The sequence below is a fragment of the Mirounga leonina genome, unplaced genomic scaffold (genome assembly GCF_011800145.1).
Source record: "Mirounga leonina isolate KUSES-001 unplaced genomic scaffold, KU_Mleo_1.0 Mir_174, whole genome shotgun sequence".
NCBI classification, from domain to species: Eukaryota; Metazoa; Chordata; class Mammalia; order Carnivora; family Phocidae; genus Mirounga; species Mirounga leonina.
Genome location: NW_023270451.1, coordinates 71729930 through 71753801, shown reverse-complemented (window position 1 = coordinate 71753801; position 23872 = coordinate 71729930). Strand labels below are relative to the sequence as shown.

The following is a 23872-nucleotide window of genomic DNA, read 5'->3' as shown; positions in this document are numbered from 1 at the left end:
ATCTACCATGGAAACATTACTGTGTGCTGAACACCACAGCTGGGCTTCCGTCAGTATCAGGAAGCGAAGCAGAATATTGTTCTGTCTCTCTCAAAAGTTTTGGGTTTTTCTCTCTGATATTTTAACAGTAAAGAACTGAGGAAGGAAAACCTACTAAATTGTCAGAAATTTCTAGAAATTTTACAACATGAGATAATCCCTTACGTAACTATTTTTTTGTTTGTTTTACACGAATAAGAAAATAACTTCAAAATCAGACACTGGTTTGCTTGTGAAAGTTGAGAAAAAGAAACCTCACCTGAAATGGAGTTAGAAAGCTCTGAGGGGAGCTCTCACGCACTAACCCCTGTTGTCAACTGTAAACGTCCAACAGGCACACACGTCCCTTACACTCTCCAATGAGAAGAAGCTTAAATTACTACCCCAGCAAGACAGAGAAAGATTTCCTTCTTGCCCAGCAACAGCTCCAGCCAATGAGAAGACATCACTACTCAGCAAAAGAGAAGCCACCACTCCTGAGCTCCTCCAATGAACTCTTAGTCAATGCAACCCCTTTCCAACCTCCCCCTTTGCTTTACGCAAGCAAGCTCCTCTCATTTGTTCTCCAGATTTGCCTATGGTTTGTCACAGCTTGCATGTCTCTAATTGCAATTCCTCTGCTATTCCTGATTAAACCCATTTTGCTGGTGAATTAACTGGCTGTTTAATTTTCAAGGTCAAAAAAAACGGTGTTTCCTTTTTGGTGGTTGTGCCTCAAATTCTCATAGTTCATAGGCAACACTCATGAAACAATAACCTCCAGATTTAATTATAATTCTGAAGTACTTTTTATTACATTTTAACTATCACTTAGTAGCAAAAGAGGTGTTATACACATTTTTACAGATAAGGAAACTAAGGCTCAGAGATCTTAAGTAGCCCAAGGTTCAGAACACAATCCTTTATCAGTAATATACTCTCTCAAAATCCCATGTTTAACCTTATTTCAGGAATAGAGTCACTTATTCAAGAAATAATGAAAGACTACTCTAGGCATTAAGCTAGGAACTGGGGCTACACTGAGAACAGAGGCACAATCTTTGCCCCAAGAGGCCCCAGTCCATGGGGGGTGATGGTGGGAGACATTAGACAATCATACACAATCAACTGTAATCCAGTGGGGAAAGGGCCATTAATTCTGGACTGCCTTGCAACCCATTAATTCATCCACCCATCCACTCATTCATCCATCCATCCATCCATCCATCATTTCTTGATTAGTCTCTATCAAGCACTATGCTAGGCAGGATTGGAAAACAGAATGCTAAACAAGACATTGCAAACTTTTATAAAGCTCTGACTTACTACATTAAAATGATCTATCATCTATCTATCATCTATCTATCTATCTATCTATCTATCTATCTATCTATCTATCTATCTATCTATCTATCGAGAGCTTGTTTGGAGGTTCTAGCAGGGGACCGCAGCTACTTGTATACCCTTGACCGTATTTGAGATAGTGCATGCACAAGCAGAGGGTGGAGGAACAGAGGGAGAGGGAGAGAGAGAATCTTAAGCAGGCTCCACACTCAGGGCAGAGCCTGAATCGGGCTTGATCTCATGACCCTGAGATCATGACCCGTGCCAAAATCAAGAGTCGGATGGATGCTTAACCGACTAAGCCACGCAGGCTCCTATTATATTAAATACAAAAATATTTACTTCTTGAAAAGGGGGTAGCACTGTTTCTAAGTTTCTGTCAATTCAATTTAATGAGAAATCACCAAAGTCCACTTCAGAGAAATGTTTTGTATATATATATATGAACTGTTTTTACAATGCTAAGCCTCAAGCTTGTGCATACAATGAAGAATAAAAAGCAGATGGACACAGGTCTAAAAGCATATTGCAACTAAGATTATAACTAAGTGGATGAAGGCTAATGGCAGACTGAACAGAAGTCAAAGTTCAAGCAACTCAAATCCACAGCTTCCTGGAAAATAAATTATTTTTAGCCTATAAGGTCTTCCTGTTTTCAGTTTCTTTACCTTTTAATATACTTGGAGTGCCTACCACCACATTATTTTTCTGAAAAATTCCTCTACATGTCATGTTTTGACAAGAAAATCTTCAATGGCTCCAAACTGACTGGAAGATGACTCTTTAGTCTTGAATTAAGAGCCCACCACAAATCCAGTCCTATTTTCCCCAAAATAAGCCCTTACCCTGACAAAACTGGTCTACTCGCTGTCCCCAGAACATGCCTGCTCTCACGCAAACATTCTCACTATTCCCTTTCTTGGAAAATCATTATCCTTCCTTCATGGCTAATGTTCACTGAATATTTACTGGGTGCTAAATGTCTGTTTTATTTAGCCCTCACTACAATCCTATGAAGAATGAATTATTATTATTCTAATTTCACATTTCAGAATACTGAGGCTTAGAGAGGTGAAGGGTCTACAGTCACAGAGCCAGTAAGCGGACAAGCTAGGATTTGAATTAAGGTCTCTATTTCTAGGGCCCAAACTCTTGACCACTACAGGGCAATAAGCAGGATTATCTGATGGTGACCCCCAGAGCTCACTCAGTGTTGCCTAGACAAAAACTAGGCTACAGCAGGTGAACACCTTTTTCCCAGCAGAAGGGGCTGTACTCAGGATCAGTTATCCACAGCACTGGCACCTTTATCCTTCAGAAGAGGAGACTGAGACTTCCCATGGGTCTGAAAGCATCTAGGTATGAGGAGCTGACACTCCCAGACAACTTCTATAGGCAGCTGGGACACCAATTTGAACTGCTTGGAACTAAGCAGCCCAAGGATTCTCTCAATGACAAGGATGCTTTCTCATTCTTGCCTGATGGTAAGGCAGAATACTAGGAGAATTCAAACCCACTCTGCAGGCTCAGCAGAGCAGAAGCCCCAGTGTACTTCTCTGTGGGATGATGCAGAATGGGGGGTACTGTGCCTTCTTCTGTCTTGCTGACTTAGCTATGTCAGTTTTCCTTTTCCCTAGTAAAATCTATCCCTTAACTCATGCTGGGTGAGGTTGTGCAGTCAGTCTTTGTTTTGAGACCTGGATGGAACCTAATGGACACAACCACCATCCATGGTGCCTTTGGGCATACATCTTACCAACATTTCAGGGTTGTGCTAAAATCCCATTTCTTCTATGGAAAAGTTCCTGATTCTCCTTAGTGAAAGGAGATCCTTGAGCCTCTAAACTATAGCAAAGGCTATCCTTTGGCATCTCAACAAAGCATATCTTTGATATATATCATTATTTAAGGCATCATTTCCACAAATATGCATTTAGATTCCATTGAAATTTTAAGCTTTCCAAATGTAGGGGAGGGACCCTATATATTTAGCACCTTCAACAGACTGGGTGGCAGCCCTGTACACATAGGCATTTAATATATATTTGCTGGCTGTATGTGTATAAGAATGTATGTATATTTTGTTCTTCAGAGGGCCACATTTCATCCACTCATCACATATATATGAGCACCTAGTATATGCTGAGCCCTGTGTTGGGCACTGGGTCTACAATAACACTGTTTTGACACAAGGAGTTCCTAACATAACAGAAAGATGGATGTATGAGTGTATTATAATAAAATCATAGAGAACTATGGAGGGGAGTAGAGAGATGATCATGGCGAGCTTCACAGATGGGGGTGTGGGGAGTAAGGGGGGCAACCCATGGACAGAAAACTCAGTTTTATTGGGCCTTGATGAATGAACCAGACTAAAAAGGAAAAAACATCTACAAATGAATGAGAGAAATACACCAACTCTTTAGTTATTAAATGAATAATGCTAATTTAAAAGGAGATGATTCCTATCACTTGTAAAGTTAATTTTCAAAAGTTCTTTTTACCAGTTATTGACCTTGAGTTACACAGAAAAGGGCAATTTTACTGATTTCATTCTTTGGCATTAGCCACCTGAAAGGGTAAGAAAGAGTAGTGAACCTTACGGAAGTTCTAACAATTCCTCTTTGTCTGGGCCTCTTTTTCTTTTTTCTTTCTTTTTTTTTTTTTACAGCTAAATCTGACTCTATGGGAAATATCAAATAGAATTACTTGCTATCAAACCTAAAAAAAACCCTTAAAATGAATTTAAAAATAATTCATTGTTTATTTATATCTGAGTCTGAGGAACACAGAGCCAGTGTGAAATATTGCCAAATGAAGAAATCTACTAATTTTAAAGAACATTTTCTGAAACTAATGTAAAAATACAAAAAAACCCAAAAACCCTCCTTAATTACAGAAAAATACTCTAGAAGAAAGCTCCAATCAGGGGGTATTTTTATATTTCGTGGCAGGAGACCAGATCTGTATTAAAAATCATTTTAAGTCTTCAAGTCTAACAGGCAAGGCCACATGTGAAAAATGCATATTTCTATGGCGATCAGGGAGGATGTCTCTCCCAGGTCCTTCCAAAGCAATGCTCTCCTCTCTCAAAATTCTCTAAGTCCACATTTATAAATAGATGGTGTGCACACAAGAGCCTCTCCCATACACAGGTATTCCAGCTCTCTAACAAGCCCTTGCAACCACTTGCTCAACTCACTCTTTCCACCATATTGAAAGCCTCTTGAAGGTGGAGTCCATGCCAACTTTTTCATGGCTCTGTCTCCAGCATTTAGCAGGGTTCTGCACACAGGAAGTACTCAATGAATATTTGCTGAATGAATCAATGAATGAATGGAATGCTTCAAGAAAAAGACTATTTCATAAGTATCAAGGCTAAGACGAACCTCTCTGAAGACAGTAGTCTAACACTGAGAACTTGCCTATAATATTTTTAGGAAAAAAAATTCTTCATTGGGATATGGTATGCCTCCTATTAACTCAAGGCAAAGCTAATTGCTTTACCTATAAATGGTGATCCCCATTTGAACAGAAATAATATGGCTATTTGACAGTAACTTTCTATGAAGAAATACACTTTCTAGAGTAAGACTAAGAGTGTCGACAAGAAGTAACCTGCCTAGTTTCATATGTCTATACCACAAATACCCCCTCTGCCCCAAATAAAATAATTAAAGGCTCCGGCAGCCTGGTATCCTTCTCCTCCCTGCTCCAAATGCCCCTAATAGTGAAGAGAAGACAAACAAGCAATGTCTGGTGAAACAACACACAAAATGCAGAAGAAGGGACTATCTTTGAATTCATCACAGTTAATTAGGACAGAAGGTCCCTAAGCAGCAGCATAGGAATTAAGAGAAAAATAGAGAAGAAGAGCAGGAATAGGCCAAAGAAATTTTTAAGTCCCTAAATTCACTCCAAATATAGGGGCCTTTATGTTTAAGACTCTAAGTTATTCTTTTACTTTTAATCTTTAACCTGGGATCTCTCCCATTTGTTGAAATCCCAATATTACCTGCCCCCCCCCCCCATGCAATCACTGGAAAACATTAAAGATTTTCATGGCTACTTGAGGATCAGCAGAGAAAGGAATCACAGACCAGATCCATTTTTGTAGTCTACAGTCAGGTGAAGAAAGACCACTTCCAACGGGAAGCGTTCAGTGATTCCAAAGCCTAGCCTAGTACAAAGTTACCCACAATTGCTATCCTCTGCCTTCTAGCTTTCCTCTATTTACACAACCCATCAATTACTGCTCTTCTGTGAAGATGATGATGATTTTGAGAAAAGATAAGGTAAACATGGAGAAAACACATTAATGGAATCAGGTTTATACAAAAAAAAAAAAAAAAAAGGAGTAGGTTGTGTCTGTTGATCTCCATTACATGCAAGAGAAAAATGTGGCCCAAAGATAGGATCTCTTTCTCAAACTCATACAGTGACAGAATAGAGGCTCAGTATTATTTATTCCTTTGTAGTCCGGTAGTATTTTTACATTATGACAGTGATTATGATATGAATGGGAAAGACAGCCAGAGTTGCATTCCGAAGATGAGGAACTTTAATCCTGGCCGAGCCTTGGACAAATCATTTCACCACTAAATCCTTTGTTTTCACTCTGTAAAAATGAGGGTGCTCACTAACTTACATAATTGTTTTCTAATGTGACACCATATATGTGAATGTACAATAGACTATAGAATATAGTCTATACAATAGAATATAAATATCCAAGGTGATCTATCCACCAGCATGCTTCCAGCGGCACCAGTAAGACGATCTATTTTCTCATACAATAGTTAAGTCCCAAAGGTGGTGAGGGCTGCAGGAACGGTAAAATCAAGGCTCTTGCTCCAGCTGTCTGTGATTCTCTTGGCTCTTCACTCCTCCACGGTCAGCTTGTCCTCAGGTTATTTTCCTTTTAAACTGCAAAGGAGAGAAAGCCTCTCTCCCAATTCTAGAATAAAAACCCTTCCTTTTAGTCTGATTGTGCCAGAAAATAATTTGGACTTCCATCTTCTTTAGTAGCTAAGCTCTCTTAAGAGCACCTAAATGAGCACAGTGTTAGAAGGATTCAAGGGCTAGTACAGCAGCACTGACTATTTGCAAGCAGAGCCCAGGCCAGCAGAATCTGTGTTCCTCAAAATGCAAGGGGTCTTATCAGTATCTAGTGGCGTCTATTTTCCCTATAAACATCCATGAATTGCTTAATACCATGTACTTCCTTGAGACACTCAAAAGTGATCACGTGTATCTTATCTGTGGGTTTCAGTTTATGCATCCTTCTTCAAAAATCCATGAAACTCCCTACTTTGAGTTTCACTAAATCCATTTCTCTCTCATTTCAGCCTGAACATTGCAATCCAGCTCCACAGGTAGCAAATTGAAATGTTTAGTGGCCCATTGCAGACAGATTGAATCTGAAAAGAATACGGCAATAAGAAAGAAGCAAGGCATCAATATCATATAGTAAAGCTCTGGCCAACGACAGTGATGATGTAGGTGAACGACTGAGCATTTGTTAAACTTCTCCCGTTGTGAAAGTAACCTATTATTCTCCTGGTTGTGCAATGAAATGCCTCAGTCACCAAAAGAACAAGTCAGTAAAAAATGATATGGCTTGTTTTCTACTGCTGTTGTTCTATGGGGATGGCATGGCATCCACTGGAGTCCACTTGACCAACAGTGTGCTTCATTTATCCCTGTCTGGCGTTCATTCTGTAGAATGTTTCATATGCTGGTGGTGACGCCTTTTCCTTTCTTTTTCTTTCTTCTTCTTCTTGGATTTTTGTTGTTGATCAAATTAAGCCTGACACAGTTGAATTTTAAGGCTAACACGACATGGTTACCTGATTTAGGATTACTTATAAAAAAGAAAATAAGAAGCATGTAGCAACAGCATCAAAGCAAAACAAGGAGAAGAGAAATGTGGAGCAGCTGCCTTGGAATATGCTTCTTTGTCTGACTGCACAGTAAAAACAGTTGAGGTTAGACAACAGGTCTCATATAGTAGCATTTCATAGCTGCAACTACCAATTTATATCCCAACTGGTTTCCACGTCCAAATCATCTGAGCACTGAGAAATCCCCACACACAACGTGAGCCACGGCAGCTACACTGACCCAGGGCGGTGAGCAAGAGGGGAGACACAGGCGGGCACCTAGGAGATCAGATGCAGAGGGGATGAGCGTCCTCCCGAGGTCTACTCCAACCTGAGACAGGAGCCTCAACATTGCCTATGCGGTTTCTGCTGCGCTTCTTCCCAAGTGCTATATGGACCGAAAGCTATGTCCCCCTAAACGTCATGTTGAAGTCCCAGTGTGATGGTATTTAGAGGTGGGGAGCTTAGGAAGTAATTAGGTCATGAAGGCAGAGCCCTCATGAATGAGATTAGTGCCATTAGGAGTCATGAAAGAGACGATCTCTCCGGACATGTGAAGATACAGCAAGAGAGGGGGTGCCTGCAAGTCAGGAAACAGGTCTTCACCAGACACAGACCTGCTGGCGCCTTGATCTTGGACTTCCAGCCTCCAGAACTGTGAGCTGTAAATTGCTGTTGTCTGCCACCCGGTCTATGGTATTTTTGCTAGAGCAGCTTCAACGGACTAAAATACCACACACTGTGTCCTCGATGCCTGATGGCTACTCCAGGCATTGTTTAATTAAATTCACAAGGTCTTCCATGGCTGATACAAATTTGTCAACATTCCTAGGCAAAGTACTGGGAATCTAAAAGTAAATGTTCTTGTTCACCTGCCATCTGACGCTAAGAAAACAATGGTGACCAATTTAAGGTAGCATGGTAAGACATTTGTAACAATAACAACAACAATCATAGTCACAGTCCCTAATACCTGTAGCATTCACCATGGGCTAGGTACTGGTGTAAGTGCTTCATTCACGCAAATCCTATCAAGTGAGTTCTACTGCTATCCCCATTTTACAGATGAGGAAACAGAGACAGAGAGACCTAAGGCATCTGCCCAAGGTTTCACAGCAAGGAAGAGAGCGGCACCAAGGTAATCGAGACACAGAGCCACAGGCTCTTCACCACGACACTAGGATCTCACACCTCCCTGAAAAGGGAACAGAAAACCAATGATGGTAGTGATGACTCCATCACAGGAAATCTTAAAATACAATGCTAAGTTCACCTAGCCAATGAAGAGATGTCATCCCCCAGCTACTAGTCTGGGATTTGGCCTAACACATACTAAATATGATTATGCCCCCTCCCTTGGGCCAGATGTAATCAAACCTTAATCCGATAAGAAATAAGAGGACGATACCACTTGGCAGGTGCCAACTCTAACCTGCCAGGGCAAAGCCCAGAGACAAGCTGCTGCTGATCATCAGTTTGCAAAAGGTTTCACTGTGGCTGATCAGGATTTGGGAAACTGTCTTGCCTCTTTTTTATCTTTTTTTTTTTTCTCCTCTTGATGTCACCTCCCTCATTTTATTCCTTCACAAAATCTATATTATTTCTCTAGCAGCCCCACCAAAGTCAACCTTGGCAGACAGTGCCTGATTATAATTGGCTGTCCTTTGCTATTACACAGACTACACTATTAAAGAGGCAATTGCTTATCAGAATCACATTCTGAAGATAGTGCCCATTAAGAATCTTCCTGTTGCTGAGGGGAAGCAGTCATTTGTGCTACCAAATCAGACTAAACATATCACATGTAATTGCTTTTGAAGACATAGCTAAGCCCAATACTACAAAATGACTGCTTTGGAAGAAAGCAATTGAATGATGAGCAAACCTAGAGGTTCTAACATTATTAAACGCTGACATTTGGAGAAGTATTCTCATAAAGAGGGTGACCTGGGAGACCGTAGTGCAACTATGGGGTAAAGGGGGGGTCAGACAGAACAAGGTTTAATTACTGTTCCTGATGCTTACTGGCTGTGTAATATTGAGCAACTTACTGAGACTCTCTTTTTTCATCTTTAAATTGGAAATACGATAATGCCAGAGGTTGCCATAGGACTTTTGAGAGGATATCAAGTAAGTACCCAGCACAGTGCCTGGAATGAAACAGAAACTTCTGTCCCACAGAATTTAAGTTCCATGATGGCAGACATTCTTGTCTTTGTTCCCCAGAACATAATAAATGCTCAGTAAGTATTTAATGAATAAATGAGTCAACACACCGGTTGCCTTTTTCCTTGAAACGATGCCAATTAAAGTCAGATCCTCTTCTTCAGTGATGTAGAAATTCTTTTATCAGGACTCAGTAAGTTACCTAACCCTTCCAATCAATATGTCCCTACCTAGCGAACCAGAATATTTGTTCTTTTCCAAACTCAGTATCAACTCAATTAGAGCTTGTGATGATACATGCCTCAAACTCATTATTCATTTTAGTTTGCAAATCACTTATGAAGAATTCCTTTTCCTGTAATGACCACATATTCTACTTTTTCTGTCTTCTTTCCCTATAATTCTAATAAATCAGGAGATTCTGCTGCATTCTAATAGAAGAACTAAGGGGTCTTTAAGTCAGAAGCAGGATTTACCTTGGCAGACAGCTAGGTGGCCTTGTCCCCAAACTTCTCTGAGTTTTTATTAGGTTCTATCTTGAGGATTTCAAAAAAGCACTTTATAAATAATATGAACTATAAAGCACCATGCAAATTTCAAGTATCATTTTTATTATTCCATTATCTAAGTGATTGTCCACTGTCACTTAAGATAACCAGAATTTCAGAATTTCAAAATTTCAAGACCTTGTATCTGTCAGAAACAAAAATGTTAACATATTTTTCAGAAATAAGTATTTGAGAGTTGAGGAAAAAAACTACAGGTCTGTATAATCTACTTTGTTTTTTTAAAAAAGATTTCATTTATTTGCCAGAGAGAGAGGGAGAGAAAGAGAACACAAGTAGGGGAATGGCAGAAGGACAGGGAGAAGAAGAATCCCCGCTGAGCAGGGAGCCTGATGCAGGGCTGGATCCCACACTACCTGAGCCAAAGGCAGACACTTAACCAACAGACATCCAGGTGTCCCTTCTATAATCTACTTTAAAATAAAATAGGAAACTGTTAATCAAGTTAATTGGTATTTCATTGTCAACTATTTTTCTGTATCTATTTAACAGTGGGTTTTTGTGGGTTTTTTTTTTTTGTCATTTTAACTAATCCCTGGTTGATTTCTATCATTTTACCAGTAAAAGCTTCAATGTAAATCCTTCAAGGCAACTGACAATTAATTATATGCTAAATGAGTCTCTTGGCTTCAATTTTACGTTGGTTTTAAAAAAGACAAACATGTAGGTAAAGGCCAGTGAGTATATACACATACAGTAGTGTAAGAACACACTTGAGATATGAAAGCAGTCCCTGTGTGATGGACTCAGTGTTTGTGTCCCTCCAGAATTCATATGATGAAGCTCTAACCTCCAGGGTAATGGTATTTGGAGGTGGGGGTCTTTGGGTGGTAATTAAGTTTAGATAAGGTCATGGGGGTAGAGCCTCCTGATGGAATTAGGGCTCTTTTAAGGAGAGGAAAAGATAGCAATGCTTCCTCTTTCCACCCTTTGAGGACAAAGCAAGGAGGTGGCCATCTAAGAACAGGGAACTCACCAGAACCTGAGTATGCTGGCACCACGGTGACCTTGGACTACCAGCCTGCACAAGGGTGAGAAATAAATTTGTTGCATAAGCAGCCCATTCTAGGGACTAGGACACCCCTTTCACATTCATATTAATTGGGCTTGAGCTATAGCAGGTGCAGAAACTTCCATTTGCAATCTCTTTTGAGAAGCAAATTGGTCAAGTAACTGCGCCTCCCCTCAGAGCAGCTCTGGGCCCTGCCCTCCACAATAGGAATGTTAATGAGAGCTTCCCATCTCTGCAGGCTGCCTGCAACTGCGAGGCAGGTAGGCTTTTCTTCCCCAACCTGAGAAGGAAATCAGCAAGGAATAGAAATTTCTGTGGTCCTTATCCCAGTTTTGAATTTGAAAAATGTGGCTTCTGTCAGCAAACAAAGAAAAATAATTCAGGCAGCTCTTTTGGCAGATAGTCTTTGTGTCCACATATATTTAGAAAGCTGTCTTTTCTTTCCTTTTTTCCCCCCTTACCCTGTGGGTTTTTTTTTTTTTTTTTTTAACTTTGTATAGTAAAGAAGCAGTGATTACTGGAGAAGCTGTTAAACGATCTCTGATTTCATCCTCACTTCACTATTCTCGAAACCCCCATCCTCCTTGCAGTTCACACTGGGTGTGCACACTGATGATAAACACCCAGGCCTGTGGGGTCCCAGACAGGAGCCACAAGCTACATGCAGCTGTTAAGCGTGTGGCTAGTCCAAACTGAGATGTGCTCGAAGGATAAAATACGACTGGATTTCTAAGATGTAGTATGAAAATCAGAATGTAAAATATGTTATCATTTTTATATTAATTACAAGTTGAAGTTGTGGAAAATAACAGGAAATCTCATTTAGAAAGGAGGCCGGCAGGGGGTGCACTCATGCCCTATCATTCATCAATTGCAGACGCAACAGGAAGAGAAGCACCTTGGACAAAGACACTTCTTTACTATCTCAGGAGGAAGAAGAAAGGCTTTCCTTTGCCCTAGCAACAGCCTAGCCAATGAGAAACAGGCACAACTCAGCCAATGAAAAACAACTGTATTTGGAACTCTGTTTACTCCAATGGACTTTTTGTTTCTAACAGCCTTCCTGACTCCCCCATTTTCTCTATACCTCTCCTTTGTTGTCCAGAAGTGCCTGTGGTTTTCCCACAGCTGTTCCTGACTGCAATCCTCCGTTATTCCTAAACAAACCCATTTTTGCTGGTAAAATAACTGCCAGTTTTATTTTTTAAGATGAAAAAAATGATATTTTGGATATATTGGGTGAAATAGAATATACTATTAAATTTATTTCAACCTTTTCTTTATCTTTCCTTTTTTTTTTTTTTTATGTGACTCATGTGTCTTTGGGAGGGTGCTGATCTGTACACTTATTATAAGTCAACCAAAAGTTATGTCCAGTGTTGACTTAGGAGTTTGTATATGTGTATAAATGTAAATACAAATATACATATATGTGTCTATCACCATTGCAGTAGGCATTTGTAACCAATAAACCAAATCTGTAAATTCTTACAAAGGAGAAGGAAGGTACCATGCTGGAAACAGTTTAACTAGATGTGTTCATCGTAATAATTTAATAATATTGGGGCAAATGGAACTAATAAAATAAAAAGGTATACACATGTGTAATTTTTCACACACAAACTTGCATGCCTACAGATACATGGTGGTCATACAGGTGACAATTCGAACTAGTTGGGAGGGAAGTCCATTCACACATTAGCAGAAAGGACAAATGAATACTACACTTTTATCTTAAAAAAAGCTTTCATCAGGGCACCTGGGTGGCTCAGTCGTTAAGCGTCTGCTTCGGCTCAGGTCATGATCCCAGGGTCCTGGGATTAAGCCCCATATCGGGCTCCCTGCTCTGTGGGAAGCCTGCTTCTCTCTCTCCCATTCCCCCTGCTTGTGTTCCCTCTCTCGCTGTGTCTCTCTCTGTCAAATAAATAAAATCTTTAAAAAAAAAAAAAAAAGCTTTCATCATTTCTAAAGTCCTATAAATGCAGCGGAACTTCCAGCTAAATGCTATCTAGTAGAAAATATAATACACAAATAAATCACATGTATAATTGGCATAGCAAAGCCCCGGTAGAAGCAAGGTCTTTAACAGAACCTAAAACAATTTGATTGTTAGCTTTTGATCTGGTTGATCTTGTTTAATTGTGTTAATATTCAATTTCATTAAAATCTTTAAGGTAATATGCTTCAACTCAGCTCCAATTCAGATTATCCTATCACAGACTGTGAATTATGCAATCCTATTATATTCTGCACAGATCTTTTTGAGGGTGTGTAAGAGCTATTTGAATAGTGGAAAATTTCTGAAGTCTAGGACTACATTTGAACTCAGAAAATTTTTATTCAGAAAAATTCAACTTGGAAAATTATGACTTCCTAGGTGTTTTATAACCCTTTAGTGCAATACCACTTGCAAATTTAAGATACTATTTATTTTCATTGACATACATCTCCACATTTGTATTCTCAAATCTCCTGCTTATCTGGTCCTTTCTGTTTTTTTCACCAGGTAAGAATATGCTATAAGATAATTGCTATTCTTAACAAACATATGATAAAGTAAACATCCCAATAAGAGTCTTTCCACAATACTTGCCTATGGATGGAAGATATTTGCCTCAGAGCTGCTGCCACTGTTAAAAATATTCTACCTCAGGAAATGCCTTAAAAAAATGAAATGATGACATATCTTTATCTATTAAAGATTTTTTGGACCATTTAAAATCATTTAAACCTCAGTCTAATGAATGAAGAAGTTAATAAATTAGGTACTTTCATTTGATGTTACAAAAATATTTGCGTGTATATACATACATATAAATACATAGAAGTATATATAAAAATATGTAGTAATATATAAAGCAGTTCTACTTAATTTTTGGGTCCTTAAATTTGCTCTAAGGTAATTCCAAAGGAAGATTAAAAAAAAAAAAAAAACTGTGGAAGGGAAGGAAAAATAAAGTAAGACAAAAAGAGAGAGGGAGGCAAACCATAAGACTCTTAACTATAGGAAACAAACTGAGGTTTGTTGGGAGAGGTGGTGGGGGGGAATGGGGTAGTTGGGTGCTCCATTAAGGAGCACACTTGATGTAATGAGCACTCGGTATTATATGCAACTGATGAATCACTGAATTCTACCCCCCAAACTAATAATACACTATATGTTAATTATATTGAATTTAAATTAAAAAATAAAAAATAAAAACTTGAGGCAGGGGAAAAAAACTGGAGCTTTGGTAGCATTTTTTTATATTAAAAAAAATATTTCAGGGTATGCCTGGGTGACTCAGTCAGTTAAGCATCTGCCTTCGGCTCAGGTCATGATCTCCAGGCCCTGGGATCCAGCCCCACGTGGGCTTCCTGCTCAGCAGGGAGTCTGCTTCTCCCTCTCCCTCTGCCCCTGCTCGTGCTCTCTCTCCTGCTCACTGTCAAATAAATAAAATCTTTAAAAATAAATAAATAAATGAATAAATATTTAAGTATTTTTATGGATAAAATTAAATTAAATGATCAAGTCTGTAATGTTTAGTAAAAAAAAAAAATCAGTCCTTCTATGATACTTCTAACATGTCAATTAAAAAATCAGTTGCAAAGACATGTTTACTTTACTTTCTTCTACATTCCTAGCTTAGACTCCTAGAATTATAGTCTACTTCCTTTTAAGTAAATGGAGAGAGAGAGCTGTCCAAAGTCATCAAGCTAGAAAATGGTGGAGTCTCCAGTCCGGTGGTTATACTCCTTCCACACTAATTCACAGCTGGAGCTCCCCCTTCCTTTTTATTTTTTATTTTTTAATTTTTTTTTTAAAGATTTTATTTATTTATTTGAGAGAGAGAGAATGAGAGAGAGCATGAGAGGGAGGAGCAGACTCCCTGCCGAGCAGGGAGCCCGATGCGGGACTCGATCCTGGGACTGCAGGATCATGTCCTGAGCCGAAGGCAGTCGCTTAACCAACTGAGCCACCCAGGAGCCTCCCCCTTCCTTTTTAAATTCAAATAGGCCTGCTATTGTCATTCTCAAATTCACAATTTTTATTTTGTGTGGATTCTTTTTTCCAGACTACATTTAATCAAATTAAGTTACTTAGTAAGTTACTTAGCTCCTTGAGGAAACTATAAAAACTCAATTGTCCTTTCTACTATCACGAATTCCACATAGTGATGGCAGTAATACTCCCTTATACTGATTATTCTGGACACTAATGGGTCCTTTCTCTTTACAACCAGTGCTATGGATTCTCTCCCCAAATCCACAATCTCTATTAGCTTGCAGAGGTTTCCTTCTGAAATTACAACTACTTCTAACTGCCCTCTTGTAATTAAACTTTAATTCATATTAAGCCTAGGATTTGAATTTGATCAAGTTAAATTTTCTGAAAACAGATACTATTAAGTTAGTATTTAATAGCAGAGAAGGGCTCTGGTTTTTTCCCTTTATTAACTAACAAATAAACTATAACAGAGGGTGGTCCCTGCAATGTTCCTTGGACCACACTGGATAACTAAATCTCCATATAAAAAACAATTACCAAGTCAACCTACTTCAGGCAACAAAATGTACATTGAGTAAAATAAATGAATGTGGATTGTCCAATGTTATTTGTTATAATACTATCTGACATATACCTCTGGACTAGGACCTATTAGCAAACCAACAGACTTACAGGCTCAAAATCACGGGACTCCAAGGTTGAGTATTTGACCATGTGTCTCCCCAGATATCCCCTTTATTAATGAATAAATGGAAACAATTTCCTGCATTTTTGGAATTTGTCAAAGCTCATAGAGTAAATCAGAGATAAATCCAGGAAAAGAGTCCACAACCAATATCTTTCAATTTCTTTTGTTCACAAAGTCAAGATGACTTTGATATAAAGACCTTGAATCAACATCATACAGAATTCATTTAGTACAGCTTCTCTAAATTGTATCTTCTGAAAAAAAAAGCTGTCTCTCCAGACAAGAGTAAATTTAAAGAGGGGGTTAACACATAACTTTGCAAAATACCGCCTGCTCTATCAATCTCTCTGGACTCTGTACTTCAGCACATCATAGTTCAGAAAAGTCCTGGAGTAAAAAAAACCTATTAAATTTTATTTAACCAAGGCTTTTTTCCCCCCCACTAAATGCTATTCTTTTCCCTTTCTGGCCATGACTCCAGTTACATTTCCTGGGGCACTAGTGTCTTATGGAACATAGTTTGGCACATGCTGGTTTACTGAAAAGTATATAGGACTGAAAGACAAATGAACATAATGTCAAACTAAATTTAAGGAACCTTCTATATGACTGTAGCAAGCTCTTTAGCTACTCTGGATCTCAATTTTCCTAAAAATAATAGTCTTAATATAGATTTCACAATGAATAATGCAAAATCAATTGCTCTAGTACATTTTCCACTGCAATGGCAAATAATAAACTTTATTCATTAAGCCAAAATCAAACATTTAGAGAATGTGCAATGTTTTAGACTCTGCTGGAGCTCCTATAATGGTCCTTACATGAAGTAGCTCACAGTAGTACAGAAGACACACACTCAGATAAATCACTACAGGAAGTGATTCAGCCTATTCATTGATTAATCATAAAAAGGGCCAGGCTGACCAAACTCTACAGAAGAGTGGAACTGAGGGATGATCATCAATTTGCTCCAGGGGATAAGGAGAAGGGCACCCCAAAGACAAAGAAGAGTTTAAGAATATGAAACTTTCAACAGTCTAACTAAATGTAAATATATCCCTCTGTAAATACAGTTCATACTAGCCTCTTTAACGTGTGTTGTGATTTCACTCTTGCAAACATTCATATCATATCAGGGTGAATGTTGATACTAATTAATAGTAACAGTACTTTTCAAAAGCTACCTCAAGGTTAGTGCATAGTTTGATAAATAATATATGCATGGCATCAAACTGGTAAAGCATATGCCTACTCTTATTGACTAATTTATTATCAGGACCCTATTTATTTATTTATTGGTAAAGATTTTATTTATTTGAGAGTGAGAGAGCACGCACAAGCAGGGGGCAACGGCAGGGCAGGCAGAAGGAGAGGGAGAAGAAGGCTCCCCGCTGAGCAGGGAGCCTGATGTGGGGCTCGATCCCAGAACCCTGGGATCATGACCGGAGCTGAAGGCAGATGCTTAACTGACTGAGCCACCCAGGTGCCCTAATCAGGACCCTATTTTTAATTTCCATATTATAGACACACGACACCATATAAATTTACCATCAGCTTCCAAACTTTAAAGTTCTATGCAAAATCTAAATACATGGGGGCGCCTGGGTGGCTCAGTCATGAAGCGTCTGCCTTTGGCTCAGGTCATGATTCCGGGGTCCTGGGATCGAGTCCCGCATTGGGCTCCCTGCTCCTTGGGAGCCTGCTTCTCCCTCTCCCACTCCCCCTGCTTGTGTTCCCCTCTCTCGCTGTGTCTTTCTCTGTCAAATAAATAAAATCTTTAAAAAAAAAAAAATCTAAATACATGGCCTCAAAAACCATCCAGAGTGAAAAATAATAGCCAACATACTTGACAGAAATAAAAAAAAACAAGACATGAGATCCTGGTATGGAGTAACATGCCCGCTATATGTTGGTAGCTGTTTCCAGTTTAAGAGGTACATAATCTACAGGGCTAAAAAATAAAGTTGTATAATATCCTCATGCATCTTCTTTAAGATTAATAGTCTCAACTCAAAAATGAAATCACTACTTTAAAACTATACACAATACAAAAACTTATATACAATACAAAAAGCCTAAGGCTTTTTTTCATGGAAAGGCATCGATACACAGAGCAGGGGGGTAGGGGGGAATAAAATCAAAGGCCACAAATATAAAATCAACTTAATCTTTTTTTCCTCATAGAGCATTCGAGCTTTTTTTTTTTTTTTTTTTTTTATGAAGCATCAACTTATTTGTGTTTTCTTTGTTCTTAAAACTGAACACAAATGCAGTTAGCACAGCACGTTTTTAAAACAGCTGATTTCCATTTTATAGCACAGCTGGGTATATTAGGGGAATCGAAGGTGGGCTCCTGAGTTACATAGCTTGGGGTTTCATCCATACTGTAGCACTAACTAGATGTGTGACCTTGTGTAAGATTTTTTATGTTTTATGGAACAAAAATGTCTTACAGTAAAAAATGAGAATACTACTATTTACTTCCCAGAAGAACTGTAACAGTTAAATAAAATAATATTTGTTAAAGTGCCTTCCTCTTCCTTCAGCATTAAAATAAGCCATCATCTCTCCATTTTACTTCCAGTTTTCTTTTTTTTTTTTAAGATTTTATTATTTATTTGAGAGAGTGCGTGTGCACACACGAGCGAGGAGAGGAGCAGAGGGAGAGGGACAGGCAGACTCCCCACCGAGCACAGAGCTTGACATGGGGCCCAATCTCAGGACCCTGAGATCATGACCTGAGCTGAAATCAAGAGTCAGAGTCTTAACTGACTGAGCCACCCAGGTGCCCCTTCCAGTTTGCTTCCCTGAATGAGAACAAAGATAAATAAAAGGGCTCCAGGGTGGCTCAGTCAGTTAAGCGCCTGCCTTCGGCTCAGGTCATGATCCCGGGGTTCGCGGATAGAGCCCCACACCAGGCTCTCTGCTCAGTGGGGAGTCAGCTTCTCCCTCTGCCTCTGCCCCTCCTCCCTGCTTGTGTTTTCTCTCTCTTGCTCACTCTCTCTCAAATAAATAAATTAAAAAAAAAAAAAAGACAATGACAAAAGATAAGGAAGAAGACTAACCAGTCTACCATCTCTTTATCATTCTGTCCTAAGGGAACATTAGAACTATCACTGGGAGCTTTCAGATACTAGCATCCCAGGTCCCAGACTTTCACCTGTAGCATCTGAATGACAAGGGATGGGGCCCAGAAATGTGGCCTGTCCTTAATGTTCCCTAGGTAGTAATTCTCATGCGGCCAATTCCAGACCAGTGCTTAGAATAAATTTCCTAAAGCAGTAAACACACAAAGTTGGTGCTTAATAAATCTTTATTAAATGAATATATTGTGCATGACTGACTGACAGAGCCATTTGTGATACCATTTAAAAAGTAAAAAAGAATCTAGTAATAATGCCCTCGGTGGGCATGGGACACTGACAAGACTTCCTGCCTTCAGAGTTTAAAAAGGGAGGCTGACATGTAAACAAATAAATTAAAATAAAATTATGATAAATATAATAGAAACACAGTAAAAAGGAGAGGGGGATTAATGTGCTGTTCAAAAGCAGTTAATTTCAAGAACTTAGTACATTATGTCAATACAGTATCAACTACAACAACATTAAAAAACCCAAGAGACTATGAAGAAAAAAAGACCAAAATTTAAGGGGGACTATCAATTTGTTTTACATTTACATTGTCATGCTTTAAACGCTCTATGATCAGTACTATATTTTGTTTTTTAATGACTAAAGAAATAGTACAAATAATCTCTGAAATGTGGAGAACACACCAACCAGGTTTACATGTTAATCTTCATATAAGACAATATTATTTCAAGCAATCCTTACTACTGCCTCATTTGAGTACAATAAATGAAACTGGACAGTCCTCTGGCTTTTATTATAACAGGATTTGATGCACGCAAGCATAGCTGTTCAGATAAGCATAATTCAGATAATTCTAGAATTGCACGTCAAACTTATAAAATGTGGAGACACTTAATGGACATCACGGATACTGATGACCAGAAAAGTTGCTGTCACTATCAGTTTAACTACTATCAACAAAGACTTAAGCTGTTAATGGGTTGGCTTTGACCCAGCCATTAGATAATATTGGAAAGACGCTCAACTCTTGAGGGTGAAATGTTGACTCTTGCTATCCATAAAGTCTACTTTCTTATCTAAAAACAAATAAAAAGAGAATATATCTTCAACTGTTTCTCTCCCAAATACTATTGAACCAGAGACAGGCAAGCTAGGTGTGATGAAGACGCAACTCTATTTCTTCTGGTTGCAAGGACAGGTGAAAATAATATTCAAATTCTTTTTTCTTTTTTTTTTTAAGATTTTATTTATTTATTTGAGAGGGAGAGAGGTAGCGAGAGAGAACTTGAGCTGGCGGTGGGGAGAGGGAGAAACAGATTCCTTGCTGAGCAGGGAGCCCAACGCAGGGGCTTGATCCCAGGACCCCAGGATCACGACCTGAGCTGAAGGCAGACTCTGAACAAACTGAGCCATCCAGGAGCCCCTCATATTCAAGTTCTTGAAATAAGCCATGTGTTCTCACCTCTGAGCATTTAGAGTGGTTCTCAAAATTGAACAAGTATCAGGATCACCTGTAAGGATTTGCAAAAATGCAAACTGAGGAGCATGACCTTTAGTGTTTCTGATTCCACAGGTCTGGGTGGGACTGAGAGTTTGCATTTCTAACAATTTCCCAGGGGATGAGATGGTACTGGGGCATCGGTCACCCTGTGAGAACCACTTACCTTTTCTTTTCAGCCTTGAATAACCCTACACTATCTGGCCACACCCACTGAAACTTTCCTTGGCAATAATCTCTTCTCTAAAGCCCTCCCTGAGACCCTATCTGTGCTTTTCTAGCCTGCTTCTCCCTTCTTCTAACACAAAAAAACATTTCTTATAGCCCTTCTCTTTTAGGGGCTGCTCGGACTGAGTTCAGTATGGCTGTCTGGACAGGGACAGCCTTACACACATTTTTACTGATTTCAATGCACATGACCGTGAAGACAGCAAGCTCTGGTATCAGGCTGCCTGGGTTTGAAGCATGGCTCCGTGACTTCCTGACCATGTGATGAGGGTCATGTTACTTCAAGTCTTTGAACCTCAATTTCCCCCTCCAAAACAACAAAGATCTCAACAGGGCATACCACACAGGTTTGTTTGTGTAAAAATAGTGCATGTGAAGTGGTTAGCACGTTGTCTGACATGGGGCAAATGCTTAACAAATGTGACTCATTGACATTATTATTAAGATACATGGATTTCTAAGAAGAAAGGGATGATAAGTTGCTGCTGGAAAACCCTTGAAGAAAAGAGGATGTTTATAGCTTCCTTTTGCTCTTCCCGCACATCCCCCCCACCGTCCGCACGCCCCTCTCTGTCTTCGCTGCACTGGGAGCAGCTCTCCCACCACAGCCCCTCAGCCCCTGAACATGTCTGCCTGTGCCAAGTTCGTCTCCACCCTCTTCTTGGTCAGGAGCATGTCTCAGCTGTTGAGCCCATCACTGTCTGCAGTGGTCCCAAAACCACCAGAGACACTGGCAGATCAGAGCCTCAGCAGCTGGGCAGCCCCATGCCCCCTGACCTCACTCATTCCTAGAGGCAGTTTCCAAACCAGCGCCATTTCAAGGGACATCGACACAGCAGTCAAGTTCATTGGGACTGGGGCTTCCATGGTAGGGGCGGCTGGCTCTGGGGCTAGAACTGGGACTGATCTTGGGAGCCTCATCATTGGTAATGCCAGGAACCCCTCTCTGAAGCAATGGTTCTTCTCCTACACCATTCTGGGCTTTGCCCTCCCAGAGGCCATGAGGCTCTTTTGCCTGATGATGGCCTTTCTCATCCTCTTCGCCATGTGATAGAGCCATGTCCCCTTCCCACAGGTCTTCCTCCCATGTCTCATCTGCCCTGTATGTTCCTTTTCCTGGACCTCCCTACGCAGCCCAGGGAAAGTGGTTGGCTCAGGGTTTCACAGAGGGAAGATAAATAAATACTGTGTTAGTGAGAAGAAGAAGAAGAAGAAGAAGAAGAAGAAAAAAACCAAAACAGGATCTTTATAAAGTTTTGCTGTGAGATGAATTTTAAAAAGTGATTTTTTTCCTCTTCAAGAAAATTGGGAGTAAAAGTCTTTATTACTTCACAGCTCTCAGGATTGGACTGGTGTGTGAAGACTGGGCCACAGGATTACTCAGCGTCCCTGACTTTATTGTGCTAGAGTCAAGAGATGGGATAGGAGCTGGGTGAACACTCAATAAAGAAGCTTAAAATGGTCAGGGAAAGGATTTTCAGCATGGTCATGAATAGTCACTCCACTCTGAGAATTATTTACCAAGATATGGCTGGAAGCATGGGCTGTTTTATTTGGAGATCAAAACAGAGTTTCACGACTGGATTTCTTAACTATTTGACCTACAGCAATAAATGTGGGGATGAGAAGGACTGGGTTGCATATGGAAGAAACTATAAAGATGGATAGTAATAAACAGCAATATAACAAGAACAGTAATAAAGAGTATTATGACAAAAATATGTAAGGAAAGAGGGCATTCAACGATTTCAGACCGTACACAGAATATTGCAAATGTCTGCCTGGTAGAGGAGATACCATTATTTAATTCCAAAAGAACTGGCACCCTTTGGTTTCTCAAGTACTCAGAGTGTAATATAAATGTCAAAACTTTCACCCAGGAACCAATGAATCATCATCTCCTGACAAAGAAAAATGGGCCTGGACCAGGGGGCTATGTCTTCCGAAATGTTTAAAATGACAGACAAGCTAAATTACGTTTGAAGGTTTTATTTTTCTAAGGCAGACAAATGACATTTTTACTAATACTGAAAGATAATTTACTTGTTTAAAAAAATATATTCAGGCCATGTTCTTCTAGTTCCAGAGCTTCTCATACCACTTACAACAGAGAATACTAATGACGAATAAAATTGGGCACCATTTCTTTCCTTATCCATCCCAAAGGAGCAATAATCATCACTATACTGTCATTTCAAATGTAAAGTAAAATCACTAATCCACTGGGACTCTTAAGTAGAAAGCTGCAAGGTATTGTTTTATGGCTGCCACTTTTTTCAAGACGTATTTTCATCTTGTGGAAGACTTCATTCTAGTTAATTAAAGGCTGTGTTGATCAAAGGAAAAATGCATGTAGATATATACCCCATATAATGCCTATTCTATATATTGTGTGCCTAGATACAGAATTCTATTTTCAGCTGGTTTCCCAAAGAGGCCAGCTCTTTCAGAGTTAATCATGCTAATAAAATTTACCACCTTCTTGGCTTTGGTGAAGATCCCTATAAAATTACACAGTGACCTTAGGACATTTCTATTTGCATTATGGGGTGTCTCCATCATGATTCTAACTCTGAGTTCAATGGCATGTAAAGTGATGCTAAATAGTTCTACTCTAGACCAACTATTTTAAGGGTCTTTCAAGGCAAATATGTCCGCTAAGCCTACTTTAAAAAATAAATTTTACATATGTCTGTACACATAACACACAGTTTCCTAGATTCATACACTAGTATGTTAAGATTTAATACAAATATTTATGTTAAATAAATACCCTTATCCAAAGGTTTTTTTTCTTTAAGTCACATTTCCTGGCAACTGATTAATAACCAGGTAAGCTAAAATAATAATGAACAATTGATTGAATTTATTTTAAGGCTAGACTGAAGAATTTAACTAGCTTGGAGAAAAGTTACTACTTGTATTAGTAACCAAGTCATGAGGTGTGGGGAACAAAGGTGTTAAGAGGCACTAGAGAGGGGCAAATGCCATCATAGTAATTTACACTCAAAATACATGAAACAATAAGGATACTAGAGAAAGCCAAACATTAAACTTGGTACCATTAACTTAGTACCAAACATTAAACTTAGTACCATTCTTTGCCTACAAATTTATCAAAACTGGTAGCTGGTTAAGTCTCAGTTTGTGCTAGCTGGTTAGATGGAAGTCACTGCTGACTGTATATAGCTGGGCGTAAAGAGAAAATCAAGTAACTACCACTATCACTGAGTATACCTGTTCCACACATGGTCCCTGTTGGTGGGGTCAGCCCAGAGACCTTGTTCTACAGCATGATGGCATCCTACCAAGCTGTAGCTAAGTGGACCAAGGGTAGGCATCTCACCCAATGGCAGCCAACTGAAAGGCTGGCTAGAAGATCAGATT

The 23872-nt window shown here is 39.3% G+C and overlaps 2 protein-coding genes across 2 annotated transcripts in view; one reads left to right on the top strand and one right to left on the bottom strand.

Moving 5' to 3' along the window:
* Positions 1-23872, bottom strand: part of EXOC4 (exocyst complex component 4) — a 735341-nt gene that overhangs the window by 322182 nt on the left and 389287 nt on the right. The window lies entirely within an intron of this gene.
* On the top strand, positions 20708-21536 carry LOC118021108 (ATP synthase F(0) complex subunit C2, mitochondrial-like). Its single transcript, XM_035021136.1, has one exon. It carries the CDS (start codon positions 21111-21113, stop codon positions 21534-21536), a length of 426 nt encoding a protein of 141 aa, XP_034877027.1. The 5' UTR covers positions 20708-21110.